This window comes from Gallinula chloropus (assembly GCF_964237585.1).
Source record: "Gallinula chloropus genome assembly, chromosome: 8".
Taxonomy (NCBI): domain Eukaryota; kingdom Metazoa; phylum Chordata; class Aves; order Gruiformes; family Rallidae; genus Gallinula; species Gallinula chloropus.
In genome coordinates, this window is record NC_140093.1 from 6,817,561 (window position 1) to 6,836,837 (window position 19,277).

The window sequence follows — 19,277 nt, forward strand, 5'->3', positions numbered from 1 at the left end:
AATTAAAATTCCTGTTGACAATGTGAATTTTCTAGCTGCTATTGCAAATCAACACATATGAATCACAACTTAGCATCTTCTAAATCTGTCTTACTCTATTTTTTGAGCCATAGAAACAACAATAAGAGCATTCATAAAGTTGCTGATTTCCAGTATTTCCAGAAATACCTGCAGGTATTTCAGGACACTCAGTGTGTTGCCTAGCTGTAGCTACCTGCAGCTAGTCAAAGTAAAATACAATCGGTACTGAAATGTGAATTTCAAGTAATCTCTATGTTGAACCCCTAATCAAAGCCTGTTTTCTCTGTATCTCCTTCTACAGGCTGGGTATGAAATCTATTACTGCTGATGATTTTTTCAGAAATATATTGATTTGAACAAAAAGATTTCTGCCACTTCTGTCAGAACAGGTAACCTCTGCATAGCATGAGGTTGCTCAGCTGCATGTTTGCTGTTTTTTATCAAAGATTAATGTTTTCCTATAGCACTGAATGCAGTTCTGCACACATTATTAGACATTAGCATTGCATGTAACAGAACTTCAGAAACCTCTTGCAACAGAAGTTTATTTCTTTGTTTTATTAACTAATCTGGACTTTGCTCTATTATGTGGCTTTGCTCAAAATCATATATCGCTGCTAATTTATTTTAATATCTTATGTGCAAAGTTAACAAAGGCTCCCCAATATTTAAAATATGTAATATATACACATATACACAAACACATAAATACCAAGTCTTTCATTCTATCAACTTTACAAAAGTTTTGTGTGTAAGAAACAACTTGAGAGACTTGCATTTCCTCACACACAAGCAGGGAATCACCATACACTTTTTTAAAAAAAAACCCAAGCTGTTAACAAAGATTTCAATGAATTCAATAATTACCTAAGTAAGGATAACTAGTTTCTCCATTGCTGAAACATTTCTTGCAATTACATTTGCTTATTTGAAGCAGCTTTTTTATATTTCTAAGTATTATTTGTATTTTAAATGCCACTTCAGGGTGCTTTGAGAATTTATATAATTTTCTTTAAGTCACTGAGAAGTTAAGTAACCTGGTTTATAAATTGATGAGCAATATGCCAATCAAATAATGTAAGTTAATATTGATGTCAATACATTAGTATGTTATGCATTACAATAAGGAGAAGAAAATCAGGGGAGATATTTAAGAGTGATATAGGTATTTATGGAAACATTCTGAATGTAAATTTCAAATATCCATGTTCGGGTTGCAGATGTTTATTACACGTAGGGTTTTAGAATATCTTTTGCATGATCATTTGAAAGCAATATTTGCTAAATATTTATTATCATGAAACATTAAAGATTAATGTTTAAAGATCCCTACCCCATTGTAAGCACAACATCCTTTTCACAATAATAGTAAAAACTTTCAATAAATTCTTCAGTTCTTATGAATTTCAGTTAAAAAAATCCAATTTTCTTTCTAGTATATGTGACTTCAGATAAGCAGTTCATTTTCTGACATATTTTAGACACTAAAATCTACAACACATCACACAGAAAATGGAATCTGCAAGAATAAGAAAGTTTTCTTTACTAAAGGACTCTTAAGACAGTAAAATCATCTAAAGAATGATCATGAAATGTTCATATCTGATCTAGGCTGCTTTTTTCCATGCCTCGTATCTCACCTTCTATAAATGATCATATGCTTCTTTCATGAACCACAGATCTCATTTCTCAAAGTAATGCACAGTCTTGAGATCATTCCTCATTGCTTCCATCTCTTTTCTTTTTCTGCCATCTTTTTCCTTTCCCTTTGTGATATTTTCCATCTTCTCTTATTCTTTTCTTCCAAATTGTATTATATCTCCAGTATTTTAGTCTTTACACATATATAAGCTCCTTGGCTACCTTTCCCCCTCTGTGCTGAATTAGCACTACAGAAAGAAAGGCCTCTTCTCCACAAGAAATTACTATTAAGCACAGCAGGAGAATAGCAGCAGAGCAAATGACCTCACTTAAATTAGAAACCTAACCTGGGTATTTGGTAGGGTTGGTGGGTTTTTAGTGGAAAATTTGAGAACATGCTAAAAAGAGCAAGTCTGCAAGGTATTGCATCTGCAATTTTCCATTAATTATCCTGTGTGGTATTTACAAAATTAACCAAAACTCTTCAAAACTCAAAACAAAAGTTCAAATATGCACTTCTGAGAGGATAATACCTCAGAAGAAGAAATAAGAATCATGGGAAAGGCAGTCATTAGTAAATTTAGACAATATATTTTGTTAAATAAACCCTTTTGATCCCTGCAGGAAACATCTGAATTCCTGAGCTTCTTTGCATTAGTAGATCTTCCAGAACAAGATGGAACTGCAACCCTTATTGCCCAATATGACCATTAGGCTTCTCCAAAGCGCAAGCGCTGGCTCTTGCAGGTAGACTGTGTCACCTCGGCACCAACACTTTCCCCTCTCTAGGGTGAGGGCACGAGTAGGAAGCACAGCTATGTAACTTCATGGGAAGCATTTATTCTTTGAAGCAGTGGCACTTATTAGAGGGTCAGAGAGAAACTTTGGGCAGCTGTTGAGTTATCACAGGCTCACTCAAGAAGAGCAACTGTACACACAAGGTAGCATTTGTTTCTGCAAACCTAAGAATTACTGTCTTGTGCCCAAGGGTCTGGGAATCTGATATGGCATGTACAAGACTGTTCTTTCTAAGGGAAGCAACCCAGGGCAGTCCAGAAAGTAATTCCTGGAAATTTCTGTCCCCTCCAAAAGCTAATAATTATATAAGTCAATGTAAGAAAACTGATTTTAACAAGTATTTTAAATGTAGAGTTCAGTAGAATTTCTTTTTTGTGTTGTCTCCACGCTTTTTGAAAGCACTTAGACCATGTCAGCATGTTAGATTTATACATAAGCAATGAGAGTAACAGCTCTTCCCCCAGTTCTATCCTCACTCTACAACTTGGCTGTTCTTGGAAACATAGAAATATTCCCATGGAATACTGGGACACTAGAACTGGTAACTCTGAACACAAAATTTCAGACAGGTGACCCAAAAAAAGCGTGTTTGCCTGTTAACAAAGTCTATGAGCAGAAAGGTAATTCTTGAAGTTGGTAAGTAATTGGAACTTTTTTTCCTTTCCTTTGGAAGGGTCAAAACCTACAATGTATCCTTAAGGAAAATCCAGAAACCACAGAAAACCTCAAGACTCCAAGCAGAAAAGCAGCACAGGTTTGTAACACATGGTAAGAACCGAAGTACCAACAAACAAAAGAACCAGAATACTGAGAAAATGGTACTAGTGTGCCCAGAAGGAAGAATAGTAAAGCAAACAGACTAAACACTGAGGTAGTACAATGACAGTGCCAAGACAGACCTGCTTAAAACAGAGCACGCAACAGAAACAATTAGAAACTTATCACACACAAATATGGATCAGTGGAAAAGAAAAGAGCAGAGCACAAATATTCAAGAAACACACCAGGCAACAAGACTGTAAGATCAAGTGGCATAACACAAAGATAGCCAAACACAAAGAGAAGCAAAGGTAACTTGGTTTTTTCCTGCAGCAGCAAATCTGCACTCAGTAAGAACGCTACATACACATCAAGCAGTGGCCCATCAGATAACCTCTCCATTGCTTTCTGGGAAGCACAGCTCTGGAGGGAGATGAAGGGAAGGTTTCCCAGACCTGTGCTCCAGGTATCCCACAAGGCACAGAGGAATGGTGCAGGGCCCTTGGGGCAGCCAGCTCACACTTGAAAGAGCAGCATTGCTAGCTGCTGCCGTGCTATGGCCTGCAGGGCAGGAGGAGCTGGCAGCTTGTCCCACTCCCAGGCTAATTGCCACTGACATGAGCTCCCTGAGCAGGAGTGCAGCCCCAACCCCACACAGTACCCCAGGCATGAATGGCTTTTCACAGGGCACTGAAGAGCTATGCTACAAGCACCGTACCACAGCACACCCACAGCAGAGGAGGGTGATGTGGCACTTAGGGACCTCAACCTAGCAGTAACCCTGTCCCATGGCCAGCACTTCAAGTGGCAGTAGGAGAGAAGTTGAGAGGTCAGCGTACTCATTAAGAGGTCATGAGGAGCAAGCAATTAAGGTATACCATACAGAGAAACAAATATGGCAGTTCTCAATGAACCAAAAATCCCAGCAGCTATTTTTCCAAGTATTTTACTACTGGGAACTTTTCCTACAAAGTGTCCTTGAAGATCCTTGAACAGACTTCCTAAGAAAAACACAAGTCAATTATTCACCAAGTCTAATAATTTGATCACTGCATTTTGCTATTAGTTATAAGGCAAACAATTTTCAAAATGCTTCCAAATGCGAGATCTGCACTGCTGTCAAAATGTCAGCATCAGTGTTGCAGACACAGCTGTTAAGTGGGTCACCCACTAAAGCCTAGTACTCTAGAAGAGCAAGGAATCAGTCTAAAGAAATTACAAATAAACTTAATTATTAGGGAAGTATATACCACCAGATCAGTCAAAGACTTGTACCCTTAGAGCAGGTATAAGGTGCTGGCAGAATAACAGCAACAACCACAGATCAAGTAAGAACAGTAATTTAATTAGTTCAAGGTCATAATCTTAATTATAAATAACTAATAGAAAGCTTTATAATTGAGAGCTTTCATTCCTGGTATTATTTTTTTATGAGCAATTTAGGCATCTGCTATTCCAGTCAGCAAATCATTCCGAAAACATACACTTCAGCATTGTGGTGTCCTCATTGCACAGAGTTACAGTTACAGTGTTCACCAGTGAGGATTACTAAAAGGCTTTCATGTAGAGAAAGGAATAGGTCCAAATAGAAATCAGAATGAATTAAAACTTCAGGGGGTTAAAATCCTTTAGCTTTGAGTTATCGTTTTTACACGCAGTAGCTAACTGACCCATAAGCAGAAATACGCACGACTACAAGGGAGGCATCTTTTCTCAGCCATTTACTGGACAGCACAAAAATCAGACCACACCTTAAGTCTCCTCAGATCCAACTTCCTCACAATACTGGAGCCCAATTTCTACTGTAGAGGTGCCAGAGAATGGGAGAACATTTCTGCACTACATATACACTGAAACACTAAGCTCCTACTATACTTTATATACTGTTGCTGATTACACTAAGATTTCTCATCTGGGTTTTTTTTTTTCTGCTTAAAATTGTGGCCTGAAGCACAATTTTTAAAATATTAAAAATATATATGTAAGAATGCATAACTGAAAATTTAGACTAAGTACACCTCCCACACCACCAATTTGTATGAAGTACTAGATAGGTCTTCGCTGTTTACCTTCTGGACACCGACAACTGAATCCCTTGATGTTGGATGAGCAGGTACCTCCATTTTGGCATGGCTGCTGGATGCAGTGATCAATCTCTGACTGGCAGAGCTCGCCAGTGTAACCTATAAAACAGCAAACAACATTCAGAAAATATAGCAAAAATAAGGTTTTATCACTAAATGTTTTACTAGGTTTTCTTGAATAAAATTAACCAAAGTAAGAAAGAGAATCCAGGACAATCTTTTAATTTCTTATAAAATGGACAAATATAAGTAGTGGAATTCTAGAGACTATATCACTTGTATTTTACCAGGAGTAATATTCTGACAGCACTGGTATAATTGCTGTTAGTGCCAGATCCTCATCAGCACCAAAAAAGAAGTAATTTTTGACTGGTTTTCAAATACATTTTGAATCTCAAGTCAATAATCTTTCACAAGATTTTAAACAAGACTTGACACTATGAATTGTTTGTGCATATGCTGAATGACTGTCATTCTCTCCTACTTCTGGGCTTCAAAAAGTGTTTATTTTAAGTAGGAGCTGTGAAGAACTGCTCAGCACAATTGCAAACTCTTCCAAATAAACTCCTATAAATTCACAAGCTACAGATTGTGTGTACTGTACTATTTCACAATACATTTCCTTTGTTCCATATGTCTGGTGTCTACAGCACATCCCCAAAAAATGAACTTATAAATTACAGTCTAAATGGTTAAACACTCCAAACAAATTCCTTAGAAAACATCACAAATTCCCCATTTTAATTTTTATTTACCTCACAGAAATTATCTTGAGGCATGACTGAAGACAAAACTGCACACAAAAACATTTTGTTTTTTAAAAGGAATATCTTCCATAACAAGCATGTTTAACACCACAGCTGGTATTAAAGACTGGTAAACTATGAGCAGGTGACACCGTTACTATAACTACTACAAAGTGGTGTCTAAGACAAAGACTTTAAGGTGAGATAGAGGACATGCCTGGACAAGGATTTTGCTTACACAGAGAAGGGAAAAAACCAAACCAAAACAAACCCCAAACAAGCAAAAAAACCCCTTCTTACTTTGATTAAATAATTCTCTTTTTTTTGTGCAATCCAAATTAAAAGTTTTTTGGACAGGCTTATACTTACATATTTGATGCCACCACAAAATAACTCTCAAATAGAATGTTACCTTTGGAGTTGCAAGAGCACTACTACAGCAAAGGATCCATATGACTTTGTCTGTGTACCTTACTGGTTTTATATACCATAGAGAACTACATTATGATACTATTTTCAGAAATGAAAAATCCTGCTGCCTTTTATATATGGATTTATGCCCATAAATCACCTAAACTGGAGAACAGTGAGGTTAAAAACCGGAACTGTGTTCTGATGACCAGAATAAGGCACTTCGAGAGTCCACTGGAAAAAAATCACTTACCAGTGAATTTTCTATAATTCTAATTGGTCTCAAATTAACACAAAATTTTAAAAAGCAGCAATAAAGCAGTATAGAAGACTACATCGACTGATTTTTTTTCATCTATAGACTTCATAGTTTTTCAAGTTCTTACATTCAGCTGATTATTTTTATGAATCATTTAAACATTTTTCCATCTTCAAATTGTTACCACATTTGTGAAACTTAAAAATTACACTGGAATTTAATGTATATCCAAAACCATGCTGGCATAGAAAGGCAAAAATTATTGTGTTCCTCTGAAGCTTGCTACAAGAATGTCATTTCCTGCCATTGTCATTATACCTTGCAGGAAAACTCATCAGAGATAATACTTTATGTCAGTTTTATGAAAATAAAAATGTCCCATCTTATTATCATCTATAGGGCATGTTTTTTTTTCCATCTAAAAGAGAATATGAATTAGGAATTTCAAAGCAAATGTGTCACAAATGCTCCAAACGAAGAGGCACTAAGCAATCGGGGCGGGGAAGAAGTGTCATACAGTCATAAAACCAATCAGCACACCTATTCATTTTATGATGATATTTATCTTTATAGCATTGCCGTCTATCAAGCTTTGGGAAACATAATCCTACACACATATAGATGTTTCTGAAATTTGCATATGGAGATATCTATGATAAACTCTTTCTTATAATTTTCTTTAATATTTCTTCACATATCAAGGGACTATAATTTGTAACTTCCCAACAAAAACAGAAACTATCACAGACCTGCTCTAAGTGTAACAACAGCAGTAATACCTTTAGAGTCTTGTATATAAGCACGAAGTATCTTTATTTTACTAAGTAAAACTTAGCTGTACAACTTCAAAATATTGTTTTCCTTGTGGAAACACTTTTAGGCTGACAATAAGCACTTCAGAATTATCTAAATATTCCCCCCTAAAGCTTTTCATATACAACATTTTAGTTAAGTAAAAAGTTTAAAGAATTTGAATATATTTTATATTGAAGTTATATTCCAATATTTTTTTATTTCACTAAATTTTTATTTCTTGTTCAGGTAAGTTCCCTTTCTCTCTAATATCAACTTACCAGTATTACAGAAATTAACACGTGCATCACAATGTTCAGAGAAAAAAAAATGATCTGCTACTGTTCCTAACTGAGCCAACTTAAAATAACTTCAGAGAACTCAGATGCTTGTTCATCAATCAAACCCACAAATTACTCAGTTTAGTTTTTCAATTAAAAAAACCCCAAAATTTTAGTTAATTCTGAGGAACAATCTAACGACTGAACAGCATGGAGGGAATTTTCTTCTGTTTGATTGGTGCAACTGAAGACAAATATTCACTAGATACAATGAAAGCATGTATATTGAAAGATTAGCTATCATATATACTTAAAATCTATATTAAAAAGAAATTAAGAAAAGCTGATATAAACTAAATTTTGGTCAGCTCTTCTTAGTAGGTAAAGTCCTGATTGCTATGAATAATTCATTCATGAGGTTATGATTTGGATGTGTGCTTTCAATGACACTTTTCACAGAAGAAGAATCTTCCACAGCCTTTTAAAAAATGCTTTTATCTTGTACTTTCCTTCTTTCCTAGTATCTGAAGTTGCACAGTTCACTGCTCTGCAAAAGATATGCACCGAATGTTAAACAGAAAATGTATTATTCAGTGTTATACAAAACCTACCAGCCGGGCAGCTGCAGGTGAAGTTGTTCCCATCGTGTTTCTGTGCCACGTCGGTGCAGGTTGCATTGTTCTGACAAGGCTGGCTCTGACAAGCATCGAATTCTTCACACTGGGAACCCCGATACTCATCCTCACAGTCACAGAAAAAAGTTGCCTAAAAGGAAACAAGACATGTACTTCCCAAAGAATTTTCAAATATTATGTTTTCATTGAATACTCTACTGAAGAGAAATATGGTTTTGCTGTTTTGTCTGTTCACAGCAACAATAGCTGCCTTAAGTACATTAACTGCATAAAGTTGCTTGTTGAAATACTAAACCTGCACCAACTTTTTTAGCTAAAACTTTTCATGATTCCAGGTAATTTCATCTAGACAAGGAGGATGAGAACAGATCCATAATGTTTAAAGCACTATGCATTTTTCTTCCATTCCCTAAATTACATTTATTTACTGGAATTATTGTCAGACTAAGCAATGTGCAGATTTACTGCAACAAAGTCTTCTACAAACATGCACCCTTAATGTGCAGGGCCGAGCTGGGGTCCCAGAGGTGCACTCCACTAGTGACATGCTTCTCCAATTTTGTAAAAATAGGTTTTCTTCTTAATAGATTTGTCACTTTCTCCAAACCTTGCTGCTTCGTAAAAGATCAAGGACACTACACCAGTTAAAGATTTTTAAATCCTCTAGTAGACATGACATGGCATATGTTTGTTAGTAATAAATTGAGATTGTTTTAAAAAAATCTTCAGGTCGTTAAGATTGCCAAGGAAGTCTCAAAGAGTGGAAGCAAGGAAAGCTCTCTCATCTGTAGTATATATTTATATTAAATGCCTTACTTTCCTTGTTCATTAAACACTAGATGGCAACATCACTCACTCTCAAGCATTTCAAAGCCTGATCGTTAGGGCTAGGACACAGCTGTCCCATGCACAAACACCGCCATGCAAAGTACAGAATGTGCATGGATCTAGAAACAGAGAGATGGGATTAATATCTTCTATTTTTACTTGTGTTTGCTTCATATGAATAAACAGCTGTGACCTAAGTAGAAAAGAAAATAATTGTCTTCATACAAATAAAAAGAATTTACTCAGTAAAACCAAGATTTTGTTCTTCTTTACAGATATTACTCTAATAGAGCTTAAACAAGGATTAATATTATACATCTCCAAAACTCCAAAAGATGAGTATATTGTTTATTTGGAATGACAGAAGTCCCTGTTAAATGTACAGTCTGTACACGTTCTGATATTTGCCCAAGCCTCTTCACAAAACAGCTCTGAATATCTCATACATTAGCAATGACAGGTTTCCAAATAAGGCTGTAGCTGAACAGAAAGGAAAGACAGGCAAGCAAAACACAGTCAAAAATTATTATAATCACATAGCACAGTAAATTAATTTGAAGATAATTCATATGAACTACACAGGAAAGCAGCTAGCAGAGTGAAACAGATAATCCCTTCTATTTAACAACTAAACAGTTCCCAAAATACACCATAAGTATTTCCACATTTCCTGCCTTGGTGAAAGACACAGCAGCACAGAGATCACTTTGCCCTCTAAAGACAACGGTGATCAGTGGTTCAGAGTGCTGTCCTCCACACACAATATCGTACAGTGTCATGTGTAGGATCAGGACCCAGGTAAAGAATGCACATAAACATGCTTCCAGCAGCATCCTTCACAGCTGCTCTAACTCTCAGTTATACTAAATGAGGTTATTGACTTAAAGGGTTTGTTATTGCTCCTGGAATGGAGAACTGAGTTTACACTTAATACAAAATCAAGGTTGCTGCCTGTCTCAATGACTCACCTGTTCTGGATGAACAAGGTGAGATACCATACTATGAAAAACAACTGGTATTTTTTCTTTAAGTGAACACGAATAGAGCACAGGGAAAGATACAGGTATTGTACTTAGATTCTGTACCCTGTTTGAAGAGATCAGAGTCCTGATCTCATTTAAATGTGTTTCTGGTCCTTGTGTATACACTGAAAATTAGAACAGACGTATCCATGTCAATCTGATGCCAAGAGCATCCCTAAGCAAGAGATGCAGGAAGTATAACAACCCATCAAAGGTAACTGTCAGAACAGAGAGGTATTGTATTTGGTAGGTAGGCTCAAGTTCATGGTTGATTTGTGCTAGATCTGGGCAAAGATACAAAGTACATAATTACCTGAACAGTTAACGGGAGAGGAGGGGAATGTCTGTATTGTCCACACAGACACAAAGACCATGGCTCTGCCTGCACTAAAATCTCATTTCAAAGCAGTGAAAGCTGGTTACCATAATGCTAAGTATTAATGTATGTAAACAATGCAACAACCAGTCATTGGCTCAACAATATTAATAAAAGAAGTAGTTAAAAAAGGCTCAGATAATATTGATATCTCTCTAAGAGTATGATACAGGGATCAGTTTAACATAAAATGAAGTTAACAAAATGGGTTTTGAAGGCAACAAAAGAAAAGCATTGTAACACTTCAAAATGAAATGTCTAATGACATATAATAGTTCTGAGATGCAGACAAGTTATTCTGGAGAAAAGATTAGTGTCATCATTTTCATTAGGCATGTCACCTTCACTTTCTCCAAATGATACTATTTTTTTTTTCCCTGAATAAATACATACTAGCACATTTGAGGAAAACTAAGTCAAAAAAGAACTTCACACTGCCATGATACTAGTATTAAAGTCACTAAGAATTCCAAAATAATCTACTATAAATGGAAAGTTCATCTGTGTATTTTACTTCATTATGGGAGCGCAAATTTATCATATACCAATTTCGATGGCAATAAAATAATCCCCTAAAGTAGTTTGTTATTACCCAATCTGATCATAAGTATCATATTATATAGTTGGAATATAGTAGTTTTTCCCTATTTTAAGCAGAGTAATAATTTGCTTACCAGACTCTAAGTTTCAAACTAGAGACACCATAAAAGCTCAACATTTTTTCTTTCAAAATACAGTAAAAAAGCTATTAAGCTGACCAGAGCAAAATTTCTTGCTGAGAAAGCCTTTCAGTATTTATTAAAACTTACAATGAGTTCCTATAATATTTAAGCAAAACATTGCTATATGATAATTACATATTCTTTATTGGGGAGTATATTCTAATTAGAAATTGAAGTCCATATGCAGGACAGCATATCTTTTCTATAAATAGCCTTTCTACAAATATAATCCAGTGGATCCACCCCAAAGCTTCTAGCCCATTTAGAAGACATGTAAATCATTGCTATTCAGTTCAATATGTCATTTCCCAGTGCAGGCAGAAGACAGTTATTTTTGTGTAAATCTCAAGGGTTCTAATTCTACCAATAAAATTTCCTATTTATACAGTCAGTTCTTCTATATTTTGTATGAGAGAACTGAAGTTACAGAACACAGCTATCTGTGAAAGAAATTATTTTATCCCAATATGTAAGCAAAATTGTGGCTTTCAAATCCAATGGATGGCCAAAGTTCACTCTAAAATCTTACATATAATCAGAAGTTCACACCAAACAAATTTCTCCCTTTGGGTTAATACAAGACCTTTCTATTCACAGCTAGCTGGTTTGAGGATAATGAATTCAGATGTAAAACTGAGTATATAAATCTAAAAGTGGTATTTATATTGTGATTATGCCAAGACCAGTATTATCCTTCTGAAATGTGAAGAGGAGGAGAATGGCAAGCATGGCAGCAAAGCAGAGGTACAAAGGTCAGACAAAAGAAGGACAGGCATCACTTCAACTCAGCATCATCTCATTTCACAGAACTTTGTTCAAAGTGGAGATTTTTATGTTCCTTTCAAAAGCAACAATAATTTTAAAAGATGTTCTGCCATTAAAAGCTTTCCAATTCATATCTATGTTCTACAAAAAAGATCTAGCTGAGTAGAAGCTAAATTGTGTATCAGTAAGGATTGAGTGGAAACTGGCAAAGACTTCCAGGTTAGACCAGAATTCATTTGTTCATAGTTTTATGCATCCCATAGATAACAGTATGCCAACTGCACTTATATCACTGCAGATTGTTAATTATACTTAAATTTCCCATTAAGCAGATGTGTTACTACATTCTTTTACATTAAACTAGATTTGGAATAAAACTATGAAGTACATAAAAACACCAAGACAATCATTAATCTTCTTGGCACTGCCAGCAATGACTACAGCCAGCAGAGCTCTTAGCTTGTTCATGGTATTAGGCCTTTTATGCATTCTTCTAAGAAGTTGCTTTGTGCAAAACAGAATGAATTATAGATAAAAAAACTAGCAAATCACAAAGGGCAAGTTGTAAACCTAAAGAAAATTAAAGTTCTAGTTTTGCAAAAAGTGTAGAAGATGAGTCTTGTGGGAAAATGACATAATGGTGGGTACATGTCAAGCATGTAATTTTGGCAGCTGTTTTCTCCATTGTTAGGGAAATCATCAAGATACTTTAGCGTATCTCTCACCTCAGATGAGCTAAGCAATGGCAAAACCATTTTTGTTAATGAACTATGCACCTTCTACTTTTAACTGTTGCTTATGCTGGGTCTGTAAGAAATTTCCTGACTGAAGTTGTATTATGCAACTAAGAGGCTAAGGAGTAAGGACAACTGATAGATTGAAAAAAAGCACTATGGACAAACAGACAACATGGCATTTTTATTCTCCCTGGAGTAGGGATCTGGACATAATTTAGCTACATTTGGAAAAATCGTGTCAGAGGTTTCAGTGAATTACCCCAGCCCAAGCAAGTTGCCTGACATAGGTTGGATGGCACACTGTGGACATTTCTCATTTGTTCAAGGCCTGGAAAACTCAGGAGCTGTTTGTCACAGTGAAAGCAAAAGCAATTGCATTTGTGAAGTTTATTTGAAGATAATAGATATTGAGAAAACTGCTAATTCCCATTCCCTGACTACCGTGAATTGACAAATGGACTCTTCACAAATGGCCTTCAACATGACTCCTACATCCCACAGCTTCAGCCACAGGGGTGTTGGGTCAGCTGCAGCCGACTGCATGTTACATCAAACCCACTACCTTAATAAAGCTTTCTCTGATTACTCTTTGGTTCAAAGAAAATAAGGTGGAAAGATACAAACAATCCTAAATTTTTCTGTTAATTTTCCAGGGAAAGCACCACACTACACGTGCATGGGAGGGATCATTTATCCCTTACAGTTTTAGTTTTAACATATAAAACTTTCAATGTCCAGATTACAGGAGTGGATATAGAGGTACCGATTTCTCTCTTTTTGAGTGACATAATAGCTTCTCCAATGTAAAGATTATTTTAATTGCCATATCTCAAAGATTTATAAAGTATGGGTAATTTAGGGGGTTGAACCCGATGATCTCTCGAGGTCCCTTCCAACCCCTAAAATTCTGTGATTCTGTGATTAAAGGCCATTTATGCCTTTTCCTTAATACAGGAAAGCACATAGGTACAGGAAATAATTTTTATTTTGTGATATACGACATTCAATAGCAGAAAGAAATTAGAGTTATACAAAGGGAGAAAATAGGAAATGAGTTTATCAGAGGCCTTAACTTGACAAAAAATAGAAACTGTACTTTGATATGCTGTTATATGTGTAATTTTGAACATTATTTACACATTTCAAGATGCTAAATGTGTAAAATAAAAATGTTAAATATACTAGAGCAGAAAAACTAATCTGGACTGTGAAATAGGACACTGTATTTGAATAATTTATTTGGATGCCAGCCAGCCAGTATCATGAGTAGTACTTATTTCTAAACACATCTTGCAATAACTGCGTTCACACATTACCACAAGCATTTTAAAATTTCATTTTTGAGAAATAAAATAGATAATTATTCCAGATGTTAGCACTGCCATACATATATAGATTACTGTAGCAATTAAATTATTGTTACAATTCAAAATGCCATTTTCCTCTCAAACATGCTTATTGAGAATTTAAATCAGAAAATGGTAGCAGATGAACTAACAGTGAATTCCCTAAATATGCCCCTTTTTTGTGCTCAAAGCAGGCTCACAGCTGTTAATATTTTCTCAACAGTTACTATTGCTTTTATCTCCCAAATGAATAATAATAAAACCGAAGATTAACTGCAGTCATTTGTGCTGTAAATTACTCTTAATCTATGAAATAAATCAACACATATATATGGTAACAAAGAATACATTCACAGAAGGCCATTCAGTTTTTTTAAAAGCAGTTTACAGACTGCAGATTTGACAGATTTGGTTCTTATGTTACTAGATTGCACAAAAAATTCACAGTGGCCAGTGGATTTGCTGTTGCCATTGTCATCTCTCAGTGTAGTATTATGTAAAGGAGAAAGCCTTACAGGAAAACTTCCAAACATCGAATTGTTTCCTGTAATTGTTTCTTCTCACAATTATGCTCAGACAATTCCATTGCACTGATCAGTGATTTCTGAATGAGCAGTTATTGAGATGTGGGGAGGTAAGTACTTGATTAAATCAGATTTAAAACCAAAAGAAGGTTAAGACTTAGATGGGAGTGCACTAGTCTGCAGATTGGAAATTCCAAGTGCCCATCACGTGCTACTCGTCTCATAAAGATATATCCTTGTACAGTGACAGTAAGATGCAGTACACTTTACCTTGTACCTGATTCAAATAATTGTTTGCATCTCATATCAGTTATTTTCTTAGTTTAAGTGCTTGATTTTTAGGAAGAGCAAATAAATATACTATCATTTTGTAACATCTGTGAGCTTTAGAAGCCTATTACACAGCAAAAGTTATGCACACACTCAGAGGACCGAGTACCTTTTATCCTGCATTTATATTATCATGGAATTTCCATGCTACAGGACGGTATCAGTAAGTTCACCTTACCTCATCTGGCTTGGTGATACATTTTCCTTTGCCCGAACACTGGAAGTTATCTGAATGGCTTCCCACAGACACGCAGGTATTAACTTTCACTATCACAGTCAAGCGTAGAGCCACAATGCATTTAGTAACTGAATCATTCAAAAAACCTTTAAAGAAAAAAAAGAAAATCATTCATACTATGTAAGAAAATACTCTAATACATTTTAATGCTCTACCTGCTAGACAAACAAAGCGGAATTGAAAGGAACTCTCAGCTAAGAGCAGCATAACTGCTCATATTTCATACCCCCTTATCTAAATTTAATGCATGTAAGTACAAATTAGAATGTGGTTTAGAAACAAACACTCATTATATTGATTAACAAAAGGAAGACAGGCTGGTGAGACAGATCTACCTCCAGAGTACTAATCAGCTATAATTTTTTTAGGACTCAAATATTCAAATGCTTTTGCCTGTTCTATTTTGATAAATTAAAAATACATTTCCTTCAGTCTTTTAATGACAGGGAACATTAACATTAATTTCAGGGGAGAAAAATGTTTAGATTATTTTCTAAAAGTTACTTCAGAGCTACAAGTTACACAGATCATAAACTGGATTACATTGGTAACAGATGGACAATCCCTCTGGCTTTATTTTTTATGACGTTTGCAAGAACATACATACACAGCCTGACAGCATTCCTTTGTGTATTTGCAATACAAGTACTATTGAATGTCTGATCTGATCACTCTATAAGGTGATATATACAAACAAAACATGAAATTAAGACCATCTCAAGAGGAAAAGGAAAATTCATGGATCTTTCACTAGCACCTGTAATTGCATGGAATTAAAAAACTAATTGGTTGGAAGCTATTAAAACACTCATGAGAGTATCCTTATCACCCACATTTCCAACAGATACATGTGGAAAATAAAGGACAGCAGGAAACAAACTGAAGCACATAATTTTGTGTGTCATGGGCTGTTTAAGTCAGACTTCAGGTCAAAATACATGAAGCAGCATTCCAGAACAGCTGCTAAATATTACTTACGTTCTGCATATGAAAATGCAAAGCATGACTCATTCTACAGGTTCCACAGAAAATCATATCAAATACTTCCATTCTTTGTTCATCATTTTTAGACTGCATTTTTAAAAATGCTTCACCCTTTGAACAATTAGTGTCTGTGCTAGAAACAATGATCCCTAAACTATATCATCAATACAAGAAAATCTAATGTCCAATACAGATGTCATCAGCTTGAGTATAGCATCTACAACTTAGCTGAATATGCTAAAACATCACATAACAACAACAAAAAAGGGATTTGGTATAGTCCCAAATGTCTAATGGTCTGTTTTGGCTAGAGAATATTATTGTAATCTGCTGACCTCCTCACAGCAAACCAATTTATTTTGGCCTTAATCAACACCCCATTTTTACCCATCTGTTCAAAGACAGAGCCAGAATTTTTTTTTCCTTTGACAACTGAATGCGATTGTCACTGGCAGTCCTGCAATTATATGTGAATGCTTGGAAGAATGTGGTATTTAGAAAATGTCTTTGGCTTCACATTTGCTTGTCTGAAGCAGATTGTTACATATTCTCCAGGACAGGTCCCTAAAGGAATATTAAATCAACCTTCTTTGTACTTTGAGTCTTGTTACTATTTTGGTATCAGAAGCCCTTAGGCAAACCACTGAAAAAAAAAAATCATCATTCTCACTGGAATGAAACATATTTGCCTGTAATTTCCAATTATCTCACCTAATTTCCAAAGACTAGCAAAATAAGAGCATGGCTATTTATTTTCAGTCTCTGTAAGTTGCATATAACTTTCTGAGATCTCTAGATTTTAGAGACTAAAAGAAGCTTGCATGATCATCTAAATATGACTCCCCCCTTAACTCAGGTCATAGCACTTCAATTAATTTCTTCTCCAATTCCCATAATAGCAATTGAATTAGAGTGAGGTTTAAGTTCTATTTTTAACTTCTAAGTAGGGGAATAGTTTCAGAAGCATGTTTACAGCCCCCTTCATCTAAGATCTGGAGAAAAATATTACAGCCGTTTACAGCAAAAAGTAGTTTTGTTCAGTTTAAATTTGCTGGCTCACTAAAGCCACTTTAAGTTGAATAATTCAGGGCTGAACTACTTACAGTAATATTATGGAAACAATTTTAAAACCTAGTAAATCATAATATGGTGTGAGCAGTCATTAGACCAAAGAGGAGGTATTTGTGCACACACAGTTGATGGTCTGAGAAATGCTTGCACAGTATCATTGCCAGTCCTGTGCTGGTTTTGGCTGGGGTAGAGTTAATTTTCATCACAGTAGCTAGCGCAAGGCTGTGTTTTGGATTGTGCTGGAAGTACTGTTGGTAATATAAAGATTTTTTAGTTTCTGCTGAGCAGCACTTACACTGAGCCAAGGCTTTTTCTGCTCCTCACCCCACCCCATCAGTGAGGAGGCTGGGGGTGCATAAGGATTTGGGAGGGGACACAGCTGGGACAGCTGACCCCAACTGCCCAAAGCGGTATTACATACCATATGTCATCATGCTCAGTATATAAAGCTCAGGAGGGAATAAGAGGGACACATTTGGAACAATGGCGTTTGTCTTCCCAAGTAACTGTTACACCTGATGGAACCATGCTCTCCTGCGTGCTGATGTTATCAAAATGTTCCCAGGCACAGCAGACTAAGATGATGAGCAGCACAGCAAGCAGGTAAAGAAAAAGCTTTCAAGTACTAGACTAATAAATAGTAAGGCAAGCAAGCCCCATGGCAAGCACAGGGCCCTGTCAATTCATAGCTAAACAACAATAACAGCTATAAATTCGATCCAGCATATTTCAACCAAGCCTGCTGTTACCTTGAAGCCTTAGAACACCATGTTGTTCACCAAAAAGGACTGTTGTGGTTTTGCCTAGCCAACAACTAAGCACTACGTAGGTGCTCACTTCCCCCAAAACATAGCCTTGCACTAGCTATTATGATGAAAATTAACCCTACCCCAACCAAAACCAATCAATTATGTCTGCTAAAATATGCTATAGCTTGTTCTGCCCTGGTAGCCCCACCTGCTGACGCCTCGGAGCACAAAGCACACGGTGCTCCTGTTTCTCTCACATCAAAGAAGTTAAAAAAGAAAAATAAAGCAAAAATTAAAGATGACAGGTGTCATCATTGTGTCCAGACGCTTTCAGCAAGATCATACCATGCCATCTAGATTTCCACTACTCAAAGATGAATTGATAGACTACAGTTTCTAGACTACACAAACTTGGTCCATAGAGGACTGCCAAAATGAGGAAGACTGAAGTTAGTAGGTCACCAACTCAGAACTAACTCTTGGTATGCATTCACTGCTGTTACATATGCAAGCACTCACCTATTGCAATTGCCTCAAGAGTATTTGTATTGCAATCTTAACATATATTCACCTATGGCTGAAAGAACAGATTATCGTTTTACAGCAGAAATCCAGTAGTGGTTCCCCACATTAAAGTTCTGATTCACAAAAGTATGGTACAGACCTTTGAGACCACCTAAAGGTTTCTTGGATGACAGAGAATGACTGCCAAGGATTTTGGGCACTCACTCACAAGGAAGCATCAGTCCCCAAGTTTTCAACTTAATTTTAGCCTCATTTCCCAAGAAAATGAGACAGCAGTGGGATGTCTACCAGTTTCCATCTGTTCTCTTTTTCTCTTTCAACACTTTCCCACACCAAAAGTTTTTGGGGTCAGTAGCCAACTTCAACATTTTGCAGAACAGTGGAGTTCTAAAAGACACTAAGTGCCTACATTTTTCCTGTTTGGTACATAGCTCCAGCACTAAGGGCATTGTTAAGTCAAAATGGGTAGGAAAATGAAAAAGGGGCCCAGAATAAGGTGGTATCATTTCTTCACCCCTTTCCAAGGGTACAGTCAGTTATATACTATTGGGAAAATGGGATATATACACAAGTGGAAGAAAAATGGATAGTATGAGTCCTTCAGGAGCCAAGCAGTAGCATCGGCTGTGCCTG

The 19,277-nt window shown here is 36.1% G+C and overlaps 1 protein-coding gene across 1 annotated transcript in view; it reads right to left on the reverse strand.

Annotated features, from left to right (window-relative positions):
- Positions 1-19,277, reverse strand: part of DNER (delta/notch like EGF repeat containing) — a gene marked incomplete at both ends in the record, with an annotated part of 118,400 nt that overhangs the window by 30,053 nt on the left and 69,070 nt on the right. Inside the window, 3 exons of the mRNA XM_084267208.1 lie at positions 5,289-5,402; positions 8,404-8,557; positions 15,256-15,401. Coding sequence (XP_084123334.1) covers positions 5,289-5,402; positions 8,404-8,557; positions 15,256-15,401 — 414 coding nt within the window. The remainder of the gene's footprint in view (positions 1-5,288; positions 5,403-8,403; positions 8,558-15,255; positions 15,402-19,277) is intronic.